Source organism: Ostrea edulis, chromosome 7 (genome assembly GCF_947568905.1).
Source record: "Ostrea edulis chromosome 7, xbOstEdul1.1, whole genome shotgun sequence".
Lineage (NCBI taxonomy): Eukaryota > Metazoa > Mollusca > Bivalvia > Ostreida > Ostreidae > Ostrea > Ostrea edulis.
The window spans coordinates 29,557,468-29,582,415 of record NC_079170.1 but is presented as its reverse complement, the minus strand read 5'-3'; the positions used below and the strand labels follow the sequence as shown (position 1 = coordinate 29,582,415).

The 24,948-nt window shown below is 34.1% G+C and overlaps 1 protein-coding gene across 4 annotated transcripts; it reads right to left on the bottom strand.

Annotated features, from left to right (window-relative positions):
• Window positions 1–899: 899 nt before the first annotated feature.
• Window positions 900–24,858, bottom strand: LOC125653765 (F-actin-capping protein subunit alpha-2-like). Of its 4 annotated transcripts, none has more exons than XM_048883364.2 (11): window positions 24,740–24,858; window positions 13,476–13,539; window positions 11,843–11,894; window positions 10,783–10,846; window positions 8,396–8,466; window positions 8,032–8,247; window positions 7,527–7,614; window positions 7,060–7,131; window positions 6,034–6,057; window positions 4,624–4,686; window positions 900–2,386 (listed from the first exon to the last, which is right to left on the bottom strand). In XM_048883364.2, the coding sequence occupies exons 1-11, from the start codon at window positions 24,776–24,778 to the stop codon at window positions 2,246–2,248; spliced, it is 894 nt and encodes a 297-aa protein (XP_048739321.1). In that variant the 5' UTR covers window positions 24,779–24,858; the 3' UTR covers window positions 900–2,245. The 4 variants fall into 4 exon arrangements, with proteins under 4 accessions (XP_048739321.1, XP_055999890.1, XP_048739322.1 ...); XM_056143915.1 differs by lacking the exon at window positions 24,740–24,858 and adding an exon at window positions 15,055–15,074; XM_048883365.2 differs by lacking the exon at window positions 6,034–6,057.
• Window positions 24,859–24,948: the final 90 nt, after the last annotated feature.

Genomic DNA, 24,948 nt, shown 5'->3' with positions numbered 1-24,948 from the left:
ATTTTTCACTAGTACTCAGGTGACCGATAAGGCCTGCGGGCCTCTTGTTTTCTTATACATTCATACACAAAAACCATGGGGGACTGAAGCTGTAAAGGAGTAGTGGGCTGTAGATTTGTTAATCCAGATTGACATTTTTTTTAACTCAACCAATACGGACTTCACTGCTTCAACTCTCCCTACACAACAGAGCGAGTTTGCTGCGTGTGGTTTCTGTGAGTTTGTGATTGTATTCCTTCCAAATGCCACATGATATTTCACTGTGTAGGAAATGCAATGCCTAACACTTAACTTCTGCCACATTTACTTGTTAATCCAGATTAACATTCTTTATCTCCACTCATACATGGTATTTCACTTTGTAGGAAATGCAGTGTTTAAGAGCATGCTACTTTTGCCCAACTCACTTTGAGCAAAAATACTTTTCTCCCACAAAGAGCTGAATTCTAAAAAATGCTATCATTTTCCAAAAAAGTTTTTGATTGGAACAATCTCCACAAAATAAATATTATTTCATCACCATAGTTTTATGGAGATTTTGGTCAAAAAACTTCAACAATAGCAGGAGTATAACAAGAAAAATCTTTGATATTCAGAATGGTCAGTATTTAGCGAATTGTAGAACACAATCCACTTTTAGACAAAAATGGAATTCATAAACATGTACAATGTATTTGCTATGAAGGCTGATCGTAGGAATGAAACATTCTAGAGAGTTGTCAAATTGCACCACGATAGCCGATATAATTCCCTTCCTCAATGAATTGAGAATTCCCCCCCCCCCCCCTCCCCAAACCTTTCAATACTTTACAAAATAAATCTTTATTTGTCCTGACTTAACTGAAGACATACACACCACTAATCTAATTAATTGACTTGGATTAAGTTACAACAAAATCTTTTAGTTCACTGTGTTAGATTTTATATTCATACAGAAGTCATATACACTTATGATCATACATATTTTTACATGGAACATTGGTCTGTTAACAAAAGGTCTAAGAGACATGCTATAAATAGCTTGTGATCTTCGATACTCAAGCGTTATGGCATTTATATTTTCAGACAGAAAACCCTCTTCCTAATTTGCCTAGAGAAAAACAAAACCATTCAGAGATGGAGCTACATTTTTGGCCTGTCAAAATTACGTAATATTTCAATTTTCAGGCTAGGTTGATCTTGTAAATTTGTTTGCCCAGTCATGGAAAAGAATTGAAAATTATTACATGTATATTTTATTTCATCATTGTTAGTGCAAATTAAATCATTTCACAAATTGGAAACTTGGACACTGGTAATTAGGCGACTTCCTGGAAAAATTCTGGGACTTCTTACAGTGACCCTTACAGATGGGGTGATCATTTCCTGATGCTGTACTTTGCTAAAATATACAACACCACTGCAGAACAAATGCAAGGAGTACATTTTTTTTTCTGGCATATTTAGTGCATATTAATCACCACATGTAAATTTCAACATTTTCAGTAATTTACATGGTTTTTAAATTGAAGATTAAGAATAATCTGTTGGGACTTCATTTATAAATACTTCCATGGATACTTGTGTAATACTAAATCACTGTTATTATTTTTTTTTTTATAACATTCTCTCATAGTTGCAAATTATAATACTTATTGCTACTCAATAGGAATTTTAATTTCACAAATCCTTACTCAATATTTATCATGTCTCCTAAATGCTCTTTATGTCCCCATATATTTTGACATAATAAGATATTTTATTGAAAGAAAAATGTTTACATATATGGATGCAAAGGTACACTCATAAATACGCTTATATTTTCCTTCAAATTAATCAAAACAAATTTACATACCATGTCAAAATTGTACATGTGATTTGATACAAAAAGTAAACAATTGGCTAACAATATTGCACATGAATTTTCTCACCATTACTTATATAAAAAAAATAATTAACAGCAACAAGCCATATCATTTTCCTTAGAAATAATTCATATATTCTCTAGCCATACAAATTTAGATTCCGAGTTCTACAACAGATATCCAAACTAAGAAAAAAGAAAAATCAACATTAATGCGATGAGCGTCATCATACATGATAGAAGAATGTACAGAAATATTATTTCCCTTTTATCACGATTATCTACATCCGTTCCATTAGCACTCTTATACAAATGACAGGTCACTTGTATTGACAGTGGAAGTCTGTGAAAAGTCTTCAGAGATGGATTTAGATAAACCTGGAATCATTAGTCACCCACTCTTCATGCATTCTTCAGCTCGCTTCCAATTTTATAACCTATAATTTTGTTCCAGTCTATTTTCGTTCTGGTGACGGGAAGCTGGCGTCGTAGGGCTTTAAAAGTGGTGTCCGACATGGTCAAGTAATTTTCTCCGATGGCTTTCTACAATGGAATGACAGTTTTATCAACTTGTAAAATGACATCAGAATATGGCAAGGGATCTGCAAAGCAGGTCATCCTATCTTAACAGCGCATAATTCCAAACTGAGCTCACAAACCCACAGAACTCTAGATCTCTGTGTGTCAGAATCCTAAAATACCAATTACACTTCTAGTCAAGTACCAAAGGAGTTTCAAAGTTACCCTCCAGTGACACTGACTTTGTACAGATGACCTTGAAAAAACAATAGGAACCTAGATCAAAACAGAAGGTACCATTTGTGGAAGTTTGTACAAGAATGACACAAGAAATGTGGCTTTAATCTTCCACACATAGAATTTCATACTTTCCACATCAGTGACCATAACTCTGTGCATTTTACTTGAAAAACCAATTGCTGCATGTTTATTAAACTAATGAACAAGTGAATGTACAAAAGAATGTGCAAGAAATTTACCAAACCGAGAATATTTCACTCATAAGGAGACATCACCATTGCCGGTGAAGGGCTGCAAAATTTAGGCCTATGCTCAGCGCTTATGGCCATTGAGCAGGGAGGGATCTTTATCGTGCCACACTTGCTGCGACAAAGGGCCACGGTTTTTGCAGTTTCATCCGAAAGACCACCCCATTTAGTCGCCTCTTACGACAAGCAAAGGGGTACTGATGACCTATTCTAACCCGGATCCCCGAGGGATTTCAGGTACACAGAAGTCTTTAAACAATTCAAGGCACTTTCACCATACGATGAACATGCCAGTTTTGCCTCCATGCTCATTCTAACTAAACATCTCATAAATTCAAGAATAAAGATTTTTAAAAAACCTGTTACTACGTGTATATGATCTATAGATCAAAACCGCTGATCCAGGCATCATGAATTTTGCAATTTTAGTATTTTGGTTGCATTTTTAAATGGGTAATTTTTTCAAAAATAATGAAATTATGGCTCTATCCTACTAGGGTCCTACATGTTTTCACTTACATCAATGATAAAAGTAACTATTAGGCACATACATGTACGTTAAGGAGGAATACTACATCGTTATAATGGCTGACTCCCTTTTGAAAAATATAAATATCAGCAATACATTTATATTCCTTTTAAATCGAATTGCCTTGCTGGGTAGCTAAAACTGAAATTTCTTAAAAACTAAATAAGGTAAATTTGAAACTTTTTTAATTCAAAAATTTTATTGTACATATCCTCCACTTTCCATCCATATCAGATTTCTGTGGTGTGTAATAAGTGTGATCTGATGATTAAAAAAAAATTGAAAGACCCCTCTATCCATATCAGATTTCTCTGGTGTGTATAAATGTAATCTGACGATTAAAAAAGAATTGAAAGACCCCCCCTCCCAACAAACTGTATATTCTGATGGAAATTTGATATTCCTAATGCCTTTCAACTAATGAAGAACAAGAAATCCAAATTGCAGGGGGTGAAAATTCCTAAATCCAGATGCACAAGACAATTTGAAATCCATGTGTGCTGTCTTGTCAAACAAAGAGCCCATCAGACCTGCCTCCTTAAAAGTCAAAACCACGATTGAACCCAATTTTCAGCTAACTGTAAACTTTTTCTCAGTGGATTATTCTTTAATTAGAAATGCAACCCCAACACAAATCACATTGATATCTGTATATCACTTATACACTTCCTGGTCCTCATGAATATCAATGAACTTTCATATCTGTCCATCTACATCACTGGTGCGTTTAACATAAAGCAACAGTTAAACTTTACACACTGTGTCAGAACTACATTGATAGATCCATGTTAACTTGTTGCCAACTTTCAATTACTCATGTTATGAAAACTGGAAGTCTGACAAGCCAACATGCACCAGAAACTCGTAGCAAAGACCTTCAGCAATCATGAAAATTCATTCATTAAATACATGTATATATAGGCATGTTCTAGACTTGTTGAATTTTAGATATACAACGTATTAATCTCAACAATAATCAACAAGTCTAGCACCTGTGTAAATGTTGGGACTTGGCAAGTTGATGATCTAGCATGGAAATGGAAAAAGCCCTGGACTTCAACTTTCTTAAAAAAAAAAATCAACCCCTATAAAGAGTTTTATCTATGATTGCTGTGCATTCCTTTAATTTAAGCAATGAATGGGTTGATGAAATTACAGCCCGAGTGTTGTACTAGTTTACAGAGTGTTGTACTAGTCTACAGAGTGTTGTACTAGTCTACCGGGCGCAGAAATCCTATTGTTACCTGGTAATCAGACTCCGCATCAGCTACTATCTTGGCAAAATCTTTAGCTGTTTGTTCCTCAGACTGAAAAAAACACACATGTACATGTAAAGATCTAAAGTAGTGTCCAGATTGAATTGTCTTAAAACATAACAATTCCTGTAGCTCAACTAGACCATACTATTTTAGAAATGAAAATATAGAAAACTTTGCCATTAAAATTGTTCTATTTTTAAACACAGCTTAGAGTGTGACTTCAGCAGAGTTTGTGCTTTACAAGATAATCATTAAAAGATTCCAATTTCATGCATCAGACATCTTATTCTATGGGCCGATTCACACTACAAATTTAATCCAGGTTAACTCAGTAATAGTGGAGTAACTTGTTCACAAGAGTTAAGTTAACCAAAATCCCATACAGTGTGAACTCAGAAGTCAGCCAAGTTTGACCTGATTGTTAGTCTCACTATAAAGCAAATCAAAGCAGAACTTAAGTAAAATCATTCAAATGTAATGAGGTTCTTAAACTATACACAAGTACAAGTAGTACGAATGAAATTTTTGGCAGATTTTTATGGTCAATTATTTTTGCAACTTTGTCGAAATTGGTCACGTTAGTCCACTTGATAACTAAATAACTTGGATTGATTTAATCCTGGTTATGTTAACCCAACGTGAAACGGCCATTGCTTGGATCCAAGTACCTTCAAACTTCTCCTAAAGGTCAACTCACAACACATATCTATTACAGTCCTTGTATGTTACTTCAATAAAACTCAACTTCTTATTTCTACTTTCCATTCTTTCTTCCCACTAGATTACTGACAATTCAGAAAGGGTCCTACAATAGATCTGAAAATCAAAAGCTTCCTCTACCTAATCTATGTATTATGTATGAAATTTATAAAAATCTTTCCAAGGAAGCTTACGTCATCATGTGACATAGAAAGTGCTGACGAACAGACAGATGAAGCAATTACTATAAGGCACCCGCTTTATGGTGGGGCCACTAATGACAAAATAGTATTAAACTCGGAAAGAAGAATGAATGATTTCTATGTCCGAAGTCAAATTTAGAAATTATATAGTTCAGAAATTATATAATTCAGATTATATTTCTCAGTTTGTTTTTTTTTTTTAAATAATTTTTTACACACTAGGGAAGCATTCTAGAAATCTGAGAGATAAACTTGAAAATGAAGCAGCATGACATTTGATAATGTTTCTAATTAAAACCATGCTCTTTATCTTTTAAAGTAGCATCATCAGAAGTTGATCAGATAGAAAATCAATTCTACATAAAAACTAAAAAAAATTTTTTTTATTATTACAAAGAAGTTTGTTCATTTAGTAAGTGTTTGTTACACATGCATTTATTATATGTTAAAACTAGCAATGTCAAAAAAGCATATATTCCAAAACAAAACTTACTTTTGAAGATTTTTTTTCATGTTTCTATTATGAGACATATAATAATCATAAAAGATATCAGATATTTCTGAAATTTCTGTTTCAAGAAAATGACTTTACATGTATTACTTCATCTGAATTCATTTTTAAAATGTTAAATGCATTCTTCTATTAAGAATGGCAGTATTTCTCATTTCCGTTTTCTGTTAATCTAGCATTCTGCAGATCTAAAATGACTACATCATATCAAATTCATCTTTCACCACATGTTCTAATCTTTCATCATTTAAGTTTTGCATTTTCACAAAATACATGTAATTGTTGTTCTCAATTACACAACAGATCTGCTTTCATTCACAACTGAATTTATCCATATACATTTCATTACTATTTGTGCTCTCAATTTTGCCTTTGGCTGTGAAAAAAAAATTGTAAATATTTGTTTTATATCTGTTTATCCAGTATCGAACACACAGGAAGTGCTGTATACTGCATCAGATCCGAAAGTGTCGAATTCCAGATACCCTCAAGTAAGTACAACACATACAGTATACTGTATATCATGTAGCGGTATTTAAATCAAATTGAAAAAAAAAAAAAACCAGTTGTGGTACCCAACAGGTGCACTGGTTTTTGTGATTAGAATTCTATACCTGTACATGTATATAATAAATACTTGAACATAGCTAACATGCAAACATTATCGACATAATATTTCCCTCCAATAACGTGAATGCTTGTCATTAACATATATACTATTACAAAAAGTGAACAAACTGGAGACCAACACCCTGAGGTTAAAATTTTGGAGGATTCTCACTAGACACCACGTGGTATTCAGATCCAAAGTAAAAACTTAATGATAAAAAAACAGATCAACAACACGAGAATGCGATTTCAAATTTATCTGGTTGACCGGTTTCGACCTTAGACGGTCGTCATCAGAACTTGAAAAGAATTTAAAAATCGCATTCTCGTGATGTTTTGGGGATCTGTTTTTTATCTTCAGATAAAACTTTTATAACGTAGAGAGCCTGGTCAACTCACTGAGATGCTGAGGGTCTGTTTCACTTCTTTAGATGTTACTAATTGAACGTTTCCATCCTCATAGTAATGCACCTGTCATAAAAAAAAAAATAAAAATTAAACTACAACAATTAAATTTAACAGTTGATATGTACATGTAGTTGTATTAAAATAGACATAAATTTGTAAATGTGTCAAATATAATAAAAAAAGGCTATGCAGTCTTTTCTTTCTCAGTTCTTTCCATACAGAGAATTTTTAATGCACTTTTATGTGCAAATGCTATTCACCATAAGCATATGTTAAGTACTTTTAAATCTAACATGTGCATAAGATAAGTATTTATGAAAAATCCCACATTCACATTAAATGAATCTTAATGTCTCCTCAATAATATGTACTTATCTACTCCAATTCTTTGTACTTCCTGATTGCCATACACTTAAAAAAAATTCTTAATCCACCTCTTGATTTTGGTATAAATTCACCTGTACTTTGATGATCCCCGTCAGTTCTGCCTTCCCACCCCCTGACTCTGGGAATGTAACGGACCATTGTGACCTCAATCTCCCATTCCTAGCAATCACAAAAAGCATAATTATCAGATCAGGAAGTCTAGGTTACATATATCTCACATTACTTCCTGCTAAAGAAATATACAGACAGATCAATTTTCCACCAGGTAATTTTTATTGTTGTGTAAACAATGCTATTTATGTTATTATTATAACAAAGCATTCCTCAGCATTACAATAAACAAAAACTAAAACAAAACACAAAGCAGGTGACTACATTCATGTTAAAACTTAACTGCCTCTTCGACTATGAAAATCAAATGATGCTCTTCGCATATTTTGTTAGCACTTAAAAGATTTTGATAAGATCATATGAAATGGAGAAAACAATTTTTCACTTTACATAACGATTCAATAGAACAAAACTGACTGCTTATCACTAACATTGAAACAAAATCCTGCATTGGTGTACACTCACCAGAAATTTTTGGGTTGATATTGATGGCTTTCAATGCATGCTATGATTGTAGTGTTTCCCCCTGAGCTGTTCCCATAAACGGTCACCACCCCCTGTTTATAGTGCTGATCTCTGTAGGTCATTAGTGAAGACTCAATCGCTGACCGCCAGGATTCAGCTGCAGAGTCCACTTTAGCTGACTGGACGTCGCTAGCCTCCTTTCGTAAATGATCATATCTAAAATTAAATACATGCCGTAATTCATCATACTCTGTGAATTTCCCATAACTTAATCATTCCTTTTAAGTGCTGTAATTTGTTGTAATATTAACAATTGTTAAAATGACACTGATGATACAGAATGTGCATCAGTATATGAACTCACTTGAAAGACTGTTTGGTCCTTGGATCTAGAAATCTACTACCACCCAAATCTCCATGTTCTGTTATTAAAACCTGTAAAACATGGCATTTATCAGTTCTCCTGGTGTCATATTTCAAAATTCTCAACAAATTTCAATGTTACACAAATTTTTGACAACTTTTAATGTTACACAAATTCTCCACAACTTTCAATGTTACACAAATTTTCGACAACTTTCAATGTTACACAAATTCTCCACAACTTTCAAAGTTACACAAATTCTTCACGACTTTCAATGTTACACAAATTCTCCACAACTTTCAATGTCACACAAATTTTCGACAACTTTCAATGTTACACAAATTCTCCACAACTTTCAATGTCACACAAATTTTCGACAACTTTCAATGTTACACAAATTCTCCACAACTTTCAAAGTTACACAAATTCTTCACGACTTTCAATGTTACACAAATTTTCCACAACTTTCAATGTTACACAAATTTTCGACAACTTTCAATGTTACACAAATTCTCCACAACTTTCAAAGTTACACAAATTCTTGATGACTTTCAATGTTACACAAATTCTCCACAACTTTCAATGTTACACAAATAATCGACGACTTTCATTGTTACATAAATTCTCGACAACTTTCAATGTTACACAAATTCTTGACAACTTTCAATTTTTTACACAAATTCTCGGCAACTTTCAATGTTGCACAGATTCTCAATAAATTTACACATCTGTGATAATACATGTAAGATATGTGCATGCATGAGTTAAATGTCAGAATTCATTTTCCCTCTTTTTGAGAGACATAATCAATTATTGAAACAGGAACACAGGTTGATAAATTTCCATTTCGAATCTTCACATAAAATAAGTGCTCTTTTTCCTGCACAAAAACAATTCAATGCTTTCACTTCCTGCTCTTACATGTTCCCCATTTTTTAATCTATAAAAAGTCTGACCTAAGAAAATATAGCAATAGAAAATAAATTCAATATCCTATTTTTTTTTTCTTTTAAAAAAAAACATACTTTATATAGCTGTATTTTCTGAGAAGAGTTATTTTTTATTTTTTATTGTGTTGCTTTGTACATTTACATGCTATACCCAGCAGACTATTATATCAGTAACACTCCTTATATAGACATTAACTTTTACATCCATGTAGTTGTAAATATAGTGCATTCATTTCTGTGTGCATGGGAATCAAACCCACAAGTTTTCTAAAAGCAGGAAAAAATTTTTTCTTTGTGTTATGAAATAAGCAGGTATGATTGCTACCACATGTACATCTTGATAAAAAAAAAAAAATCCAGATGTCAGAAGTGTCATTTAAAGCAATATTAGCTTGAAAACTGAAAATTCTATTTAGTTTTAAAAATGTGCTATTATGATAGTTTTGTATGTAACTTTAACTATAGTCATTGATAAAATCAAAATTATTATAAGTTGAGATTTTATCAAAATAAAAAATTTCAGTTCTATTGAATATATAGCATTATATAGAAATCAATGTGTACAGGAAGCTTGCTTCTGAATATGTTTCCTTAAACAAATATCAATAACAAAACATTATAAATCTTATTTTTTTCTGTCATTGAAATAGTAAATCACAATTTTGTGACAAATATTTCAACACCAAAATGAGAGCTAGTATTGCCTTGAAGTTGAACACAGAGTTGAAATAAGTGTATTTTCCCATAAAGTACTTTTTTACCATCTGAATATGATACAGATACACAGAGATAAGTCCCAAACACAAATATACCCCTCCCAACACAGATACACAGAGATAGTCCCAAACACAAATATACCCTCCCCCAACACAGATACACAGAGATAGTCCCAAACACAAATATACCCTCCCCCCAACACAGATACACAGAGATAGTCCCAAACACAAATATACCCTCCCCCAAACACAGATACACAGAGATAGTCCCAAACACAAATACCCCCCCCCCCCCCAACACAGATACACAGAGATAGTCCCACACACAAATATACCCCCCACCCCCACCCCCACCCCCTCAATACTGATACATTTTCCCCCCAAACACTGATATACTTTTTCCTAAACACTGATATACTTTTCCCAAACACTGATATACTTTTTCCCAAACACTGATATACTTTTTCCCAAACACTGATATATACTTTTTCCCAAACACTGATACACTATTTCCCAAACACTGATACACTTTTCCCCAAATTTCAAGTGCAAGAAGTTTACAGGGTTACCATGATGAAAACCTGGTTATGACCAAAATCAAATGCACTAGCGAGATAATAACAAAGTTCTGAATAAAGTACAGACTTTGAACACTGATTGTTTTTTTATTGCAACCATGGTAATATTTTTCCTAAGCATGCCTTGCAGAAATCGTACTTACTAACTCGTCTGCTCCACTTATCTTGCATGGAGTGAACTGGTCTTTGTTGTACTGGGCAAATGACCTGAGAGACATTAAACATACATGAAAAAAAAAATCATCTTTCACCAGATAATTGGATGTTTGTATACATCCAATGAAACTTCTGTAAACTGACTAGATGCTAGACTGAAGACAGTTTGAGAATTCAGCAAGTACTAATTAGTTGTGCCATTTCAGTGGTGGATCCAGGATTTGTTATAAGGGGGGTGGAGGCAAAATAGGCCGAGGATCTGGGGGATCCAGGATTTTGAGGCTTTTTAGGTTACTTTTATGCTTTATTCTAGCTATACTTAATATATATAATAAAATCAATAAATAACAAATAATGGATTTGATTATCTTTATGAAATTCTATGTACATATAATGTCAAATCTTATACTTTTGCTGTTATTCTATTAATTTTCTTCTTTTTCCTTTTGGTCACAAAAATGGGGGGGGGGGGGGGGGGGGGGGGGGGGCGATCTAAATCCGCTGCTGCATTTTCACAACATATGATAACAAGTGTAAGTCAACAGGGGTACATTGTATTGATTACATTATGATATATGATGCCCATTGCCTTACATTATACTATTTCAAATCAGACCTACTTTCTGTTAATTCTTTTAAAGGTAAATCATCGATCTCCATCTATTCTATGCACGTGATTATAGACAAACAGTACTCAGGGGAATTTCTGTGTTTAAGAAACACACAAGACTGGCTGAGACATTTAAGAGCGGCCAAATTCAGGGGGTGGGGATGTCTTTTTTTTTAGGGTGGGTAGGTGGGGTGGTACTGTACATAAAGAATTCATAATAGTATAAAACTGAAATCTGACACAAAGTCAAACTTTTAAGTAGCTACATGTATACATTCTAAAGCACATGTCTGAAAAGACATAAATAATTGCTATACTAAAATGCCATTCGTAAAAAATGTAAAAACCCGAATGGCAGAGAAATTAAGATAAATGTGTAATAATTTTGGGTACACAGGATGCAGTCTTTGCAGTTAATGAGAGGGAGGACGCCTTACCCTGAGGCTCCTTCCTTCAGCAAATCATCGTCATTCAACAAGATCCTCACATCTAAAACGAGAAAAATGTCAACAGCAAATGCATAAATTCAACAAGGTCAACACTCTAAATAACATCATTCTTTCATTGGAATTTGGACTGCATCTGTCAATATATGCTAGTCACATACAAAGGACACAATGCTGAGGATATATATACACTACCCACCATAAGTACATACAAATATTAAGTTTTTTAAACATTTTGGCATGAAATTTATTCTTTATCTTCACTTATAGAGGGTATCAGATCACCACTTAAATGCTAGATTTGACAACTATCTTGACAACATAACCTGATTTTCTTCTTAAAAACACATTTTAAAAATCTGAAAATTGTTGTCCAACTTTTGAAATAAAACATTTTATCATAATGCCCGTCCGACAGTGAAATTCAACCTGGAAGCATATCATGCATTCTGAATTGATACCACACACATTCCAAATAGAAAAGCCTTAAAGTAGGTTATGGTGCACCAATCCATCTGACATGTGAACTGATTATGTATTTCCCCGAAAAGGGAGGATGTGACAAAATGTTATGTGCAATATCTGTATCTATAATGGGAAAGTCCAGAAAACCATTTGATCTAATTTTAGCCCTAAAGTAGGTCATGGTGCACTAAATAAATTGAAATGTTTGAAACGTGAACTGATTATGAATTTCTCTAAGAAGGAAGATGTCACAAAATTTCGTGGCAGTATCTGTCATCATATTGAAAAAATCTGGAAAACTGTTTGACCAACTTCTACCCCTAAAGCAGGACATATGGTGCACCAATCCAGCTGAAATGCTAACTGCACTTGGATTCCTCCGAGAAGAGTGACTAAATTTCAGGGCAATATCCGAAAAAGAGTCCCAAAAACTGTTTGACTTACTTTTACCTTGAAAGTAGGTCATGGTACACTAATCCAGCTGAAATGCAAACTCACTCTTAAGCTTTTTGAGGAAGAAATTGTGACCAAATTTCAATGCCACACATGCTTCTGTTAAGAAACAAGAGGCCCACAGTCCTTATCGGTCACCTGAGTACTAGTGAAAAAGCATCACTACTCCCAAGGGCTATAAAATCTAGAAAGAAATTCCTGTTATGAATATCTAAGCTAAATTCTAATGTTTAGCAACAGTATAAAACAAAATGTGTTCTTAAAGCTTCACTGCCCTCAAAAGTGCACACTGTTTGACCTATTTCTAGACTGAAAGTAAGTCATGGACAGATCACTCCAGCTGAAATGCAAACTGAACTTGTATTTCTCCAAAAGGAAGCTTATGACTAAATTTCAGGGTAATATCTGTGTCTATAATGATAAAAAGTCTGGAAAACTATTTGACCTACTTATATCCCTAAAGTAGGTCAAGGTGCACCAATCCAACTAAAATGCAAACTTGCTCTTACGCTTCTTGAGGGAGAAATTTTGACCAAATTTCAAAGTCCTACATGCATCCATTACAGAAAAAAGTCCACAAAACATGACCTCGGATGGACAGCCAGTCAGACAGACAGCTTCATAACATAATACGTCCCGTCTAATGACAGGCGTATAAAACATGAAATTTATGAAGATTCTTTTAAATTTACACCAGACAACTCACCATTAAAAACTTCATTAAATTCTCCAGGTGGGGCGTGCAAAATAAAGTCCGAGGCAATGGCCACCTGAAAAATGAGGAATGATTTATAATTAAGTGTTACAATAGTATGTACCAAAAAATCCTCCCCACTCAAAGAAAAGAAGAACACAAGCAATGCTAACACTGCATAATTCACCCCTCCTGTACATTCAGTAACACAGTCGTAATTCACCCCTCCAATACATTCAATAACACAGTCGTAATTCACCCCTCCAATACATTCAATAACACAGTCGTAATTCACCCCTCCAGTACATTCAGTAACACTGCATAATTCACCCCTCCAGTACATTCAGTAACAGTCGTAATTCACCCCTCCAGTACATTCAGTAACAGTCGTAATTCACCCCTCCAGTACATTCAGTAACACAGTCGTAATTCACCCCTCCAATACATTCAATAACACAGTCGTAATTCACCCCTCCAATACATTCAATAACACAGTCGTAATTCACCCCTCCAGTACATTCAGTAACAGTCGTAATTCACCCCTCCAGTACATTCAGTAACAGTCGTAATTCACCCCTATAGTACATTCAGTAACACAGTCATAATTCACCCCTCCAGTACATTCAGTAACAGTCGTAATTCACCCCTCCAGTACATTCAGTAACACAGTCGTAATTCACCCCTCCAGTACATTCAGTAACACAGTCGTAATTCACCCCTCCAGTACATTCAGTAACACAGTTGTAATTCACCCCTCCAGTACATTCAGTAACACAGTCGTAATTCACCCCTCCAGTACATTCAGTAACAGTCCTAATTCACCCCTCCAGTACATTCAGTAACAGTCGTAATTCACCCCAGTAACAGTCGTAATTCACCCCTCCAGTACATTCAGTAACAGTCGTAATTCACCCCTCCAGTACATTCAGTAACACAGTCGTAATTCACCCCTCCAGTACATTCAGTAACACAGTCGTAATTCACCCCTCCAGTACATTCAGTAACACAGTCATAATTCACCCCTCCAGTACATTCAGTAACAGTCGTAATTCACCCCTCCAGTACATTCAGTAACACAGTCGTAATTCACCCCTCCAGTACATTCAGTAACACAGTCGTAATTCACCCCTCCAGTACATTCAGTAACAGTCCTAATTCACCCCTCCAGTACATTCAGTAACACAGTCGTAATTCATCCCTCCAGTACATTCAATAACACAGTCGTATTTCACCCCTCCAGTACATTCAGTAACACAGTCATAATTCACCCCTCCAGTACATTCAGTAACAGTCGTAATTCACCCCTCCAGTACATTCAGTAACACAGTCATAATTCACCCCTCTAGTACATTCAGTAACAGTCGTAATCAATGGAAGGATCAACATCCAGACAAATCATTCTGTCATCCAGAAATGGCTCTGACAGCTGCAAATACCGTGGACAACAAATATCTGACTAAAAAGCATTCACAGAAAAATTGCATCATTCCATAATACAACCTGTCTATGATTGTGGAATATGGGTATCCAATTTAGTTATTCTAGCCTTTCATATTTCATTTCTCAATCAACGCATGACCTTTCAACTTACCATAAACTACTAAACCTACACTTTTATGGGTATATATGCAAACAATGAAAACATGGGGTTATTGTTGTACAGTCAGCTGATCCCATAGTACAAACAACCTGGAACTCTGCCCACATTATAATTATACAAAGATCCACAAGCTAATTTTCTGTTTATAAAAGTACAATGTATCTCTATACTTCATGAGGGAAATTTATTGCACTCTGTCATTTCAATCCATTGATTCCTCTCACTAATTACACTGCTAGTAAAGTCCTGCATTTACAGTGATCATGATCATCATTCCTCCATCATCATTCCTGGGTTACACCAGTTTATTTGGTTTCTGTTTCAAACAGGAAATCCTTCTCCTGGGTAACTCACTAACTGATTATAGGTTTTAATAGGTAACCTGCACTGGGGCGATCTCTATTGTTAATGGAGCATAAACCCCAGCGTAAAACAGGAAGAGTTAAGCTTTGCCTTGATTTGTTTGAAGATAAAAGATTGTCCCTAGATTTCATGATTAGAAAAAATGCTTTCCTGATTCAAAGGCCCATGATGTGAACACCCATGCATAAAAATTTGCGTATTTGAAAAAAGTATGAAAATTGTATTCACTATAATTTACCTGTTGAGTGTTCTAGACATTATCTTATGGGAGCCATGTTGTGTAAAATTTCAAAGTTAACAATTTCGCTAATCAGACAGTCTTCCTCATTCAACATATGTCTGATTTACTATAATCAATTCATATTAAACTGAGAAATGTAAATGAAACACTGAGAAACTTACTACAGCATAGAACCACTTTGGAAATATGTCCTTATATATATCACAAAATAAAACATCCATGAAATTCCATACATCATCAAATTATAATAAGGTAAATATATGTATCTATTTTAAAAATAGAAACAGATGATCAAGGAGATAAAGAGATCTGATTCACAAGCAATTTTTGTGGTCATGCACCATTTCTTTCATCTTAATGATATTTAATTCATGAAAACACAAATTATAGGATTAGGCAACTGTGCTACGTCTAGTTCACTCCACTACTTATGGTGTTACAGAACAGACTATAGACTTTGTTTACCGTTTCTCTGTTACAGATCAAGTCACTTCAGAGTCCTTCTTTTCACACACACTCTGCTTATTAACAACTTATATAGTAAAATATTACATGTCAGAACATCAGAATTATCAAGTTTCAGAGGTTCTATAACTGACTTTTCATTTAATAAATTTAATAAATTATCTATTGAAGTCTTTGCAAGGAACACTTCTATCCCATTGGCTGTCATGTAGAGGAGGAACAGAAACTGCCCCATAAATTAAGACATCCCTTCCTGCATTGAATGAGGTAATATATATATTGCCATGGATATTGTAAGATAGCAATCTTGTGGGTGTTTAACTGTTATCGAAACAAGAATGCAAGGAAGTTAGAAGGAATTTTCTGCCAATAAAACCTTGATTGTTTACATTTAACCTTGAAAACCATTACACACCTTGATCTTGGTGTAAGACAGCGTCATTAGCAGGGCATTTCATATTGAATTTAAAATACACTATGAAAAATAGTTGAGAAAATGAAGACTATCCCTTTCCATGAATCTGACCTTTTACATCCTTGAAAATCAACAGAGACCTAAATCTTTATTCTAGATTCCATTCATAAAAATTTCAAACTTTTAAATCTGTCACATAATTTGGAATTTTGTCTTCAGTGACTTTGACCTCTTATATTTAACCTTACAACCCTGCAGATCCAATATCTATACAATACTATTCCTGAAAGATTGAAAGAAGGGTGTTATTGTAGTTTAAATCTTATCAATTAAAAATGAATTTCCCTCCAAATGACCTAAACTTTTTACCTAATATATAACAAGAGGTACTGTGAGCAATGCTCACTAAGAATACCCCCCGCTTACCCCAATCTCCCAAAGGGTGTTGGTAATAGGTATAAACTACCTCTTTTCTGAGTGTAAAAAACAAATGGCATGACAAACCGAACCATATTGCTACTTCGATGTCCAGTGCGCGTGACCTTTGACCTTTTGACCCCAAAATCGATAGGGAACATCTTCATCCCATGGGTAGTCCATATGTATGATATGGTGACTGTAGGTGGAAAGGATAACGCTTTAGAGCCTGGAAACCATATTGCTACTTCGATGTCCAGTGCGCATGACCTTTGACCTTTTGACCCCAAAATCAATAGGGAACATCTTCATCCCATGGGTAGTCCATATGTATGATATGGTGACAGCAGGTGGAAAGGATAATGCTTTAGAGCCCGGAAACCATATTGCTACTTCGATGTCCAGTGCACTTGACCTTTGACCTTTTGACCCCAAAATCGATAGGGAACATCTTCATCCCATGGGTAGTCCATATGTATGATATGGTGACGGTAGGTGGAAAGGATAATGCTTTAGAGTCCGGAAACCATTGCGTCTACAGACGGACGGACAACCCGATTCCAGTATACCCCCCCCACAACTTGTTGCGGGGGGTATAATAACCCTGACAACCAATATGAATTCAGGACTTTAAACATTTCTTCAAGTTCAACATTAAAAGATCAAATAATATGTGGCTTAAATCCCCACAAAATTGTACAATTGATATTGGATGACAGAAACTTCTGGGAGTTTTTACCCCTCCCCCTTCCCCAAATACTTGAAATTCGATTTTATTCAACATCAACTGATCAATCTTTGGATCTCGAACTTAAATAACACTTTGTTATTTCAATGAATGTAAGATCATCATAATAGAACGTCTTCCTCTGGCATATGGATAACACGGCCATCTTGGATTCAGATAGTGAATACAAATAATGAGGGGCGTGTTACAATGTTTAGGAACATTATGGTCTTTAATTTTTTTCCCACTGAAATACTACCTGTGCTTTACACAGTTCATAATGCACAGGCTTTAAAAATGCAACACCGAGCAAAGATTGAGAACTGTAGAATTCTTATTTTACAGCGAAATGACTTGTAGATGTCTATTTGCGATAACATGAATTTGCAAGTGGTCGAGTGATCAAAAGTTTATACATATATATATTTCAACAATATAAAAATGTATGCGAGTAATTTTAGTTTGTTCGGTGCTTCTTGCAATCTGACTATAAAGTACAGACCTATATTATTATATATAATATAGGTCTGTACTTTAGTCAGATTGGTGCTTCTTGCTAAAATGAAGCAATAAAAAATTCCTCGTGTAGATTTACGGATCTACTGTACTCAAATACTGAGCAAGAGTTTTCTATAAAATATATACCATCTACTATAATTTCAAATGATTACAAAGAATTGATCAATACAGAATGTAGCATCCCACAATCACTGGGTGAATTATAAATGTGACAAATCACTCCCCACCCCCACCTGTGTCAGGCACATAAATCACTTAAACATGCTCTACATCACATGACTGTGATTCAACTTCACTGTAAGGAGTCCCAAGGGATAATGATCAATCCTTTTAATCAGGTCATCAATAATTACATGTAACCTATGAAATAATAATAATAATAATACCATATTTATATAGCACCCTTTTCATACACTATGTACGCTCAAATGTTAGAGAATTCAAATCCCAAGGTTATATCTATTTTCATGTCACTCTACAATATCCACTAACACAGGAAATTACTTAGTGATCACTTCAAAAGAGAAAGTCAAAACATTCATCAGGAAAAGGTTATTTATCATAGAATCACAATACGCTAACTAGACACCCCTTAAAAGTACAAATACCACCGCAGGACTTATCCATATTGAGGCATATTTGAAAAAACCAGAAAGACACGAGTTTAAACATAACTCTTGTTTTATTTGATTGCAAGTTACATTCGATCTACACGAATTGTTTACTATAGGCCAAACATTGCAGCAGACAATGCCGTGTTTCCATCAACATCTGAGACAAAATTATAAAATTATTAGACAAAATTGGGGTAGACAACTAGGAAATGAATAATCATTTTTTTTTTTTCTCAAACTTTATTTTCTGAGTACACAAAGAAACATTCTGATCATAATCTCCTAGCAGGCATATTGAACAGGAGGGGCTCATTCTCAGCTATCAATTTAACTTGATATGCTTTGATATTAATTACCTTTAAAGTAATTACAAATGTGTGTCAACTCCAATACAATATTGATATAATAATTTCTTGAACAATCTGTTAAACAATTTATTGCAGAGAGGTAATAATTTAGGATTGTTTGAGTTATTCTTATGTTAGGCCAATAAATAAAGTTAATTAACATTGTGTGTATATACCTACATAGGTAACAGATGACATTTACTTCATTTAATATATCTAAAGGTGGAAAATGCATTGACTCTATAAATGATTAGGTTTAAATTACACAGAATATCCAGTTTTCTGTTTGACAGAGATATTCACTATATCTGCAGAAAAATGAAAATCCAACTACCTTGATTTATCTGATCACAATTTTAAAAACTTTATACTGAACGGTAATTACTAGGTCATTTAACAGCTGGTAAAAGGTTACTTCTGACTATATACTTAAAAATAAACTTGTTTGAGTATGACTAATCATTACCGGTATATCTCTGGAATGCACTTAGTCCTTGGATGGGGATGGGTTCAATTACTATACATAATGCAATTAAACACTTTCAATACAATATGCAAAGTCCTTCAACTAATTTCAATTACAACAACAGTTTTTCACAATAGTTATGGATTACTTTAATTATTTTTCTTAATAAAATACTTTTGAATTAGTTGGAATTCATTTTTAAACATGACCCTTGTAACAGGGTATTAACAGGATTTTAGTGCAGTACAAAAGTAGCTATAGTCATCAGTGTCTAACAGATTTAAATTTAGTTTAATAAACATGATAAATCATAAAAAGTTCAAGTGTCCTACTACTCTGATGGCATCTGCTTGTATCTGACTTTGAAATTTTACATACAATAAATTTCCCCACAATGCTATAGAACGTATGATTACCTTAAAGGACCTCTTCACTTTAGCTGTGACATATGGCCCCTGATGATTTAGTACAACATCAAAGTTTAAATTATGCAATTTACAATGCCCAAGATGGTCATAGATGGTCATTTTAAAATACCTTAACTTAGAGTATTGGCATCTTATTTTACTGAAAACTTTGTTTACATCAAGAGCTATGCTGTCTTTTGAAATCGCGTTTGTCTGTTTTTGTTGATTCTCTATTGATATTCATTGAATGACCAGTTTTAAAGCCTTTGTTTATATCAAGCACAAGGTTGTCCAGATTTCTTTTTTCTATTACAAGTCATTTCCATAATTAAAAAAATCATATCCAAAAAGCAAGATTGGACAGTCTTGTGCTGGTGATGAAATTCATAAAAATAAATACAATAAAAACCTACAATAACTATATGTGTACTATTCTTTCTACCTCATTTATCTGTACTGATTTCGGGTAGTAATTCTGTAGTTTTCAGACTAAGGGTGACCATTTAAAACTAAAGTTTTCTACCATTTTATTTCTACCCTTATCTTCCAATATCCCAGGGGAAAAAGGATTATGCACTTACTGGAGATATATGATCAGTGTTTAATATTTACTGAAATAGATAAATCTTTTTTTTTTTACCAAGAAGTGTAAAATATAAATCAATTTTTCTTTGAAAAGAGGGATGGCAAAAAAGGGAGAATAAGCTACAGCTAAAGTGGGGAGGTCTTTTGTCAAATTCCTTCATGTATTTTCCTAAATAACAATTCTTGAGTATAGATCTATATTCACATCTAATACCCTCTCTGGAACATTATGGACATTGAAAAACAAACCCTTCAATTAACTGTCAAAGCATAATTGGTATGCAATGACGATATGCAAGTTTCAAGATGCATCAAAGTTACTTCCCTTAAGAGTACACAGTAAGGCACAAAATGAATTGTTTACACGCAAAGGTGAAACTAGTGCCCATTATTATATAAGTGAACGTACACAGTATGTTTCATCACCTGAATTTGATTGATACACAAAGTAAGTGATAACCATTCTGGAAGTAAATAAACACTTTTTAAAACTTCTTATCAATCATAGTACATTATTTTGTTGTTTGTAGATACCACTTGCAATTATGATATTGCTTTTATGTTTCTACAGTAGTAAAACATTTAATTCTATTTTGATAGTATTTTGTGTTTCCTTATAAATATCTCTAAATAGAAGACCCTTTTCATATTTTTATTGTGTTCCTCACTGACTGTCAATGCACAGTGACACTGCTCCACTTCAGCATTCAGAGTAACACTAAATGTACTTCCTAGTCAGGACTACAAAGATACTCGCATATCAGGGGTAAAGCAAAGAAGTATTTTGTGAGTTAATCATCTTCTGAAGAAGTCTATATTGCATACATTTCCAAAGCATCTACATCTAAATTTAGATTCCCCACCTCATATATAAATCCTAGCCATCAAAAATGGATGATACCTAGTGCAATAAGACGAAAACTGCAGAAAATATTTTGGACATAACATAAGGACAGGGTTTGACATTTACTTTTTTGAGCACTAGACCAGTCGGGCTACTTCAAATGATTTTTACTAGACCTGACTTTATATCCACTAGCCCTGACCGACTTTCCAGGAAAAAAACCCCTGATAGTTTCTCCATATTTAAATACTTCATTTAAATGACAAATGTTAAGTTTGAACCAAAACGTATTTAATTGTCTCAAAAATATATTAAGTCTTGTCATTCAATTTGATTTTCAAACACATTTTCTGTTTCTTTAAATTCAACAACGCAAGGACATTCTTTAGTATATTTAGTATAAAATTACCTCAGCCGGATTTTATCTAATTTATATTTCATAAGCCCTGCTTTTTTTTCTTCCTAACCTTCTCTTCTTTCTCCTGGGACGTCTTTCCTTGAGGACGAGAAGTCGTATTTAGATATAGAGACATTCACGCACATATGTCAACACCGATAAATAGCTGTTCACGACGTAATTTATTAAGTTGATAAACACTTTATTATAGTCAATTCAAATAAACTGTTTAAAATTAACATCGAGTAGATGTCGTAAAACATCACTTCCGACCGCGACTTATTGGTAAGAACTAAAAACAGAGATTATTCCATCACACGGTTCAAAATTGCTTGCAAACTCTTACAGTTATTTTCTTTTAGTTAAGAATAAAATATCTTACGGTTTAAAGTAAAGTTTTTTGTTTATTTTTTTAACACGACCAGTAGGACTAGTAAATCGACATTTTACCCGACCGGACCTATCATTTAGTAGACTCGGTCGGTCGGATGTGCCTTAGTGTCAAACCCTGAAGGACGAATTTTCACATTACATTTGTAGATGTCATTATTGTAGGGATGTTTGATTTGTTACAACTATTCATTTGGATTAAGCAAATTGTAAGGAAACTCAGCAAGTTTATATCTTACTGAATGAAGTAAAATGTGAACATAAATAATGTTTACACATATTCATACAATCATACTATGACTTCCTAGAACAGGGATTCAACTAGATGTTCTTTTTACTACCAGTAAAGGGTACCTCCATCCACCCCCTTGACTACAAATGAGTAATGAATATTTCCCCTTCCATAGGTAAAAATTTTCCCTTTAGTTATAACTAATAAAAACTACACAAATCTTAACAAATTCATTTTCATATCTATTTGAAGTCATTTTCTATAATTATCAAAGTCTTACAATATAGATACAACTCATTAATCAATCAACTATAGGCCTGGGTTGTTGTTATTGTTGAGATGTTATATTAATCTGAGGATGTCCCCCAACACACTCCCCTCCCCTGGAAGCTCACGACTGCAACCTAAAATATTCCCTTTATTAATGAATATGAAATGGGTACCTACTACCTAGTACTAAGTAATATCTAAAAGTTGGACAAAACCCTGTATTCCAATCAATATTTTCACAATAAGTAAGATAAACGGCATATAATTTAGATGTAAAAGAAAAGTAATTGCAATTAAACATGTTTTTACCCAAGTATATTCAATACGCAACTTCCGAGATATCAGCTCTCCTGTGGTGGAGGTACGTTCAGTGTTCTGTTGAACGCTTGAGTGCATGGGTACAAGATATATTCATATACTATAGACTAGCTAGCTATGTAAATACGGATAAAAGTAATGAAAGTGTCAATTTTGGTTTTATCAGCCGTTGGTATGTATACATTAAACTGACCATATCAAGAACAATATTTGTTTGAATTAGACCATCAAATTAAATATGAAATTATTTTTTAATTTCCTCCTCTGCATGAGTGATATTTTAATCGATTATCGATTTTTGTTAAAGCTATTTTATTATCAAATACTAATAAACTTACTAATATTGTGTGTCCCTGCAGTTTGGGTGGTTGCATAATGTCTGATAATCGGCTTTAGGGAATATATGAAGGCAGCGATAAGCATTTGTACTTATTTGTACCCACCGCATGTGGACGAAAGTATGTTTTGCGTCTCACTGTGCGTAAGAGTTCCACAAAGGGAAAAAACTATTGGGCAACTCGGAAATTGCAATAGTGCACCAAAATCAACTCAATACTGCAATCTATTCAATATATACTGTAGTATACATAGGAGAGAGTAGAAAATTTGTGGCTGGACAGGGAATCGAACCTGGGACCCTGCATTACTAGTCAGGTGCTCTAAGTTCTAACCACTGAACTACTCAGGCCGAAATCAACGACAAGTAGAGCCCCAATTACTACATTCCTTCCTCCTTAATTTGTCTTTGCCCTCGAAGACACACACAACCCAGGTTTTTTTCACCCCTGGCAGGACAACCTGCAGTGCAAGGGTGGTCAATGTAGTATATATAGGAGAGAGTAGAAAATCTGAGGCTGGACAGGGAATCGAACCCGGGTTCCCTGCATTACTAGTCAGGTGCTCTAACCACTGAGCTACCCAGGCCGATATCCACGACAAGTAGAGCCCTAATTACTACAATACATTAAAGAAAAGTTAAAATATATTACTACAACTATTGATTTCCTACATGTGATTGTGATTTATAGATTAATATCTAATGATATTGATACTCAAACATTCATTCTACCAACACGATTATATCGACAAATATGGTATGCCCTTTTCATTTATTAAGAGATCTGTAAGTGTAAAATGTGTTAACCCTATGATCAATGTTCATCTGACGACTTAAAAAGTCATGTACGACAGTGATAAATAACCTGCATGTTCAAGCTAAGAAACAACACAGCATTAACTATCCTTTTTAGACATTTGCTCTTGAAATCCGATGATAATGCAAATTCTAAACTTTTGTAATGTAAAAGAAAACCATCCGAGGAAATTCGGTAGCTCTTTTATCAAGAGTAAAATCTATCATCAAGAATGCATTTATCGTAATAAATAAGTATCCCATTCTATTTCTATTCTATCCATAAATTCTGAGCATGACAATGACATTCAGCAGATTCATACCATCCAGTTCAAACTCTTTATTGACATTCAAAAAAAAAAAAAGCGGAAGTAAGCGGTCTCTGATTTTCGGCAAGTTTACTTAATGAAATTGGCGATATTCTCCTAAATTACACTTTGTCATAAAATAACTTTCTCCATAAACATGCGCCTCTTTACTTCTGGTTTAACTCTTAACGATGGGTATCGAGATAGCGTATTAATTACCTTTTGCTTATCCGAAATGGGGTCTCCGAAGTCGGCCATTTTCGTCTGTCAGTCACGCCTTCGTCATTGGATCATGGGTAAGAAAATGCGAAAATATCTGGACAATTTAAACAAACACTTGGGGCTGAAAATAAGTCTAAAGCACGAAATTAAAAAAAATAGATCATTTGATTTCAAAGCATGTAAATTGTCAATGAAACAAAAAAGTA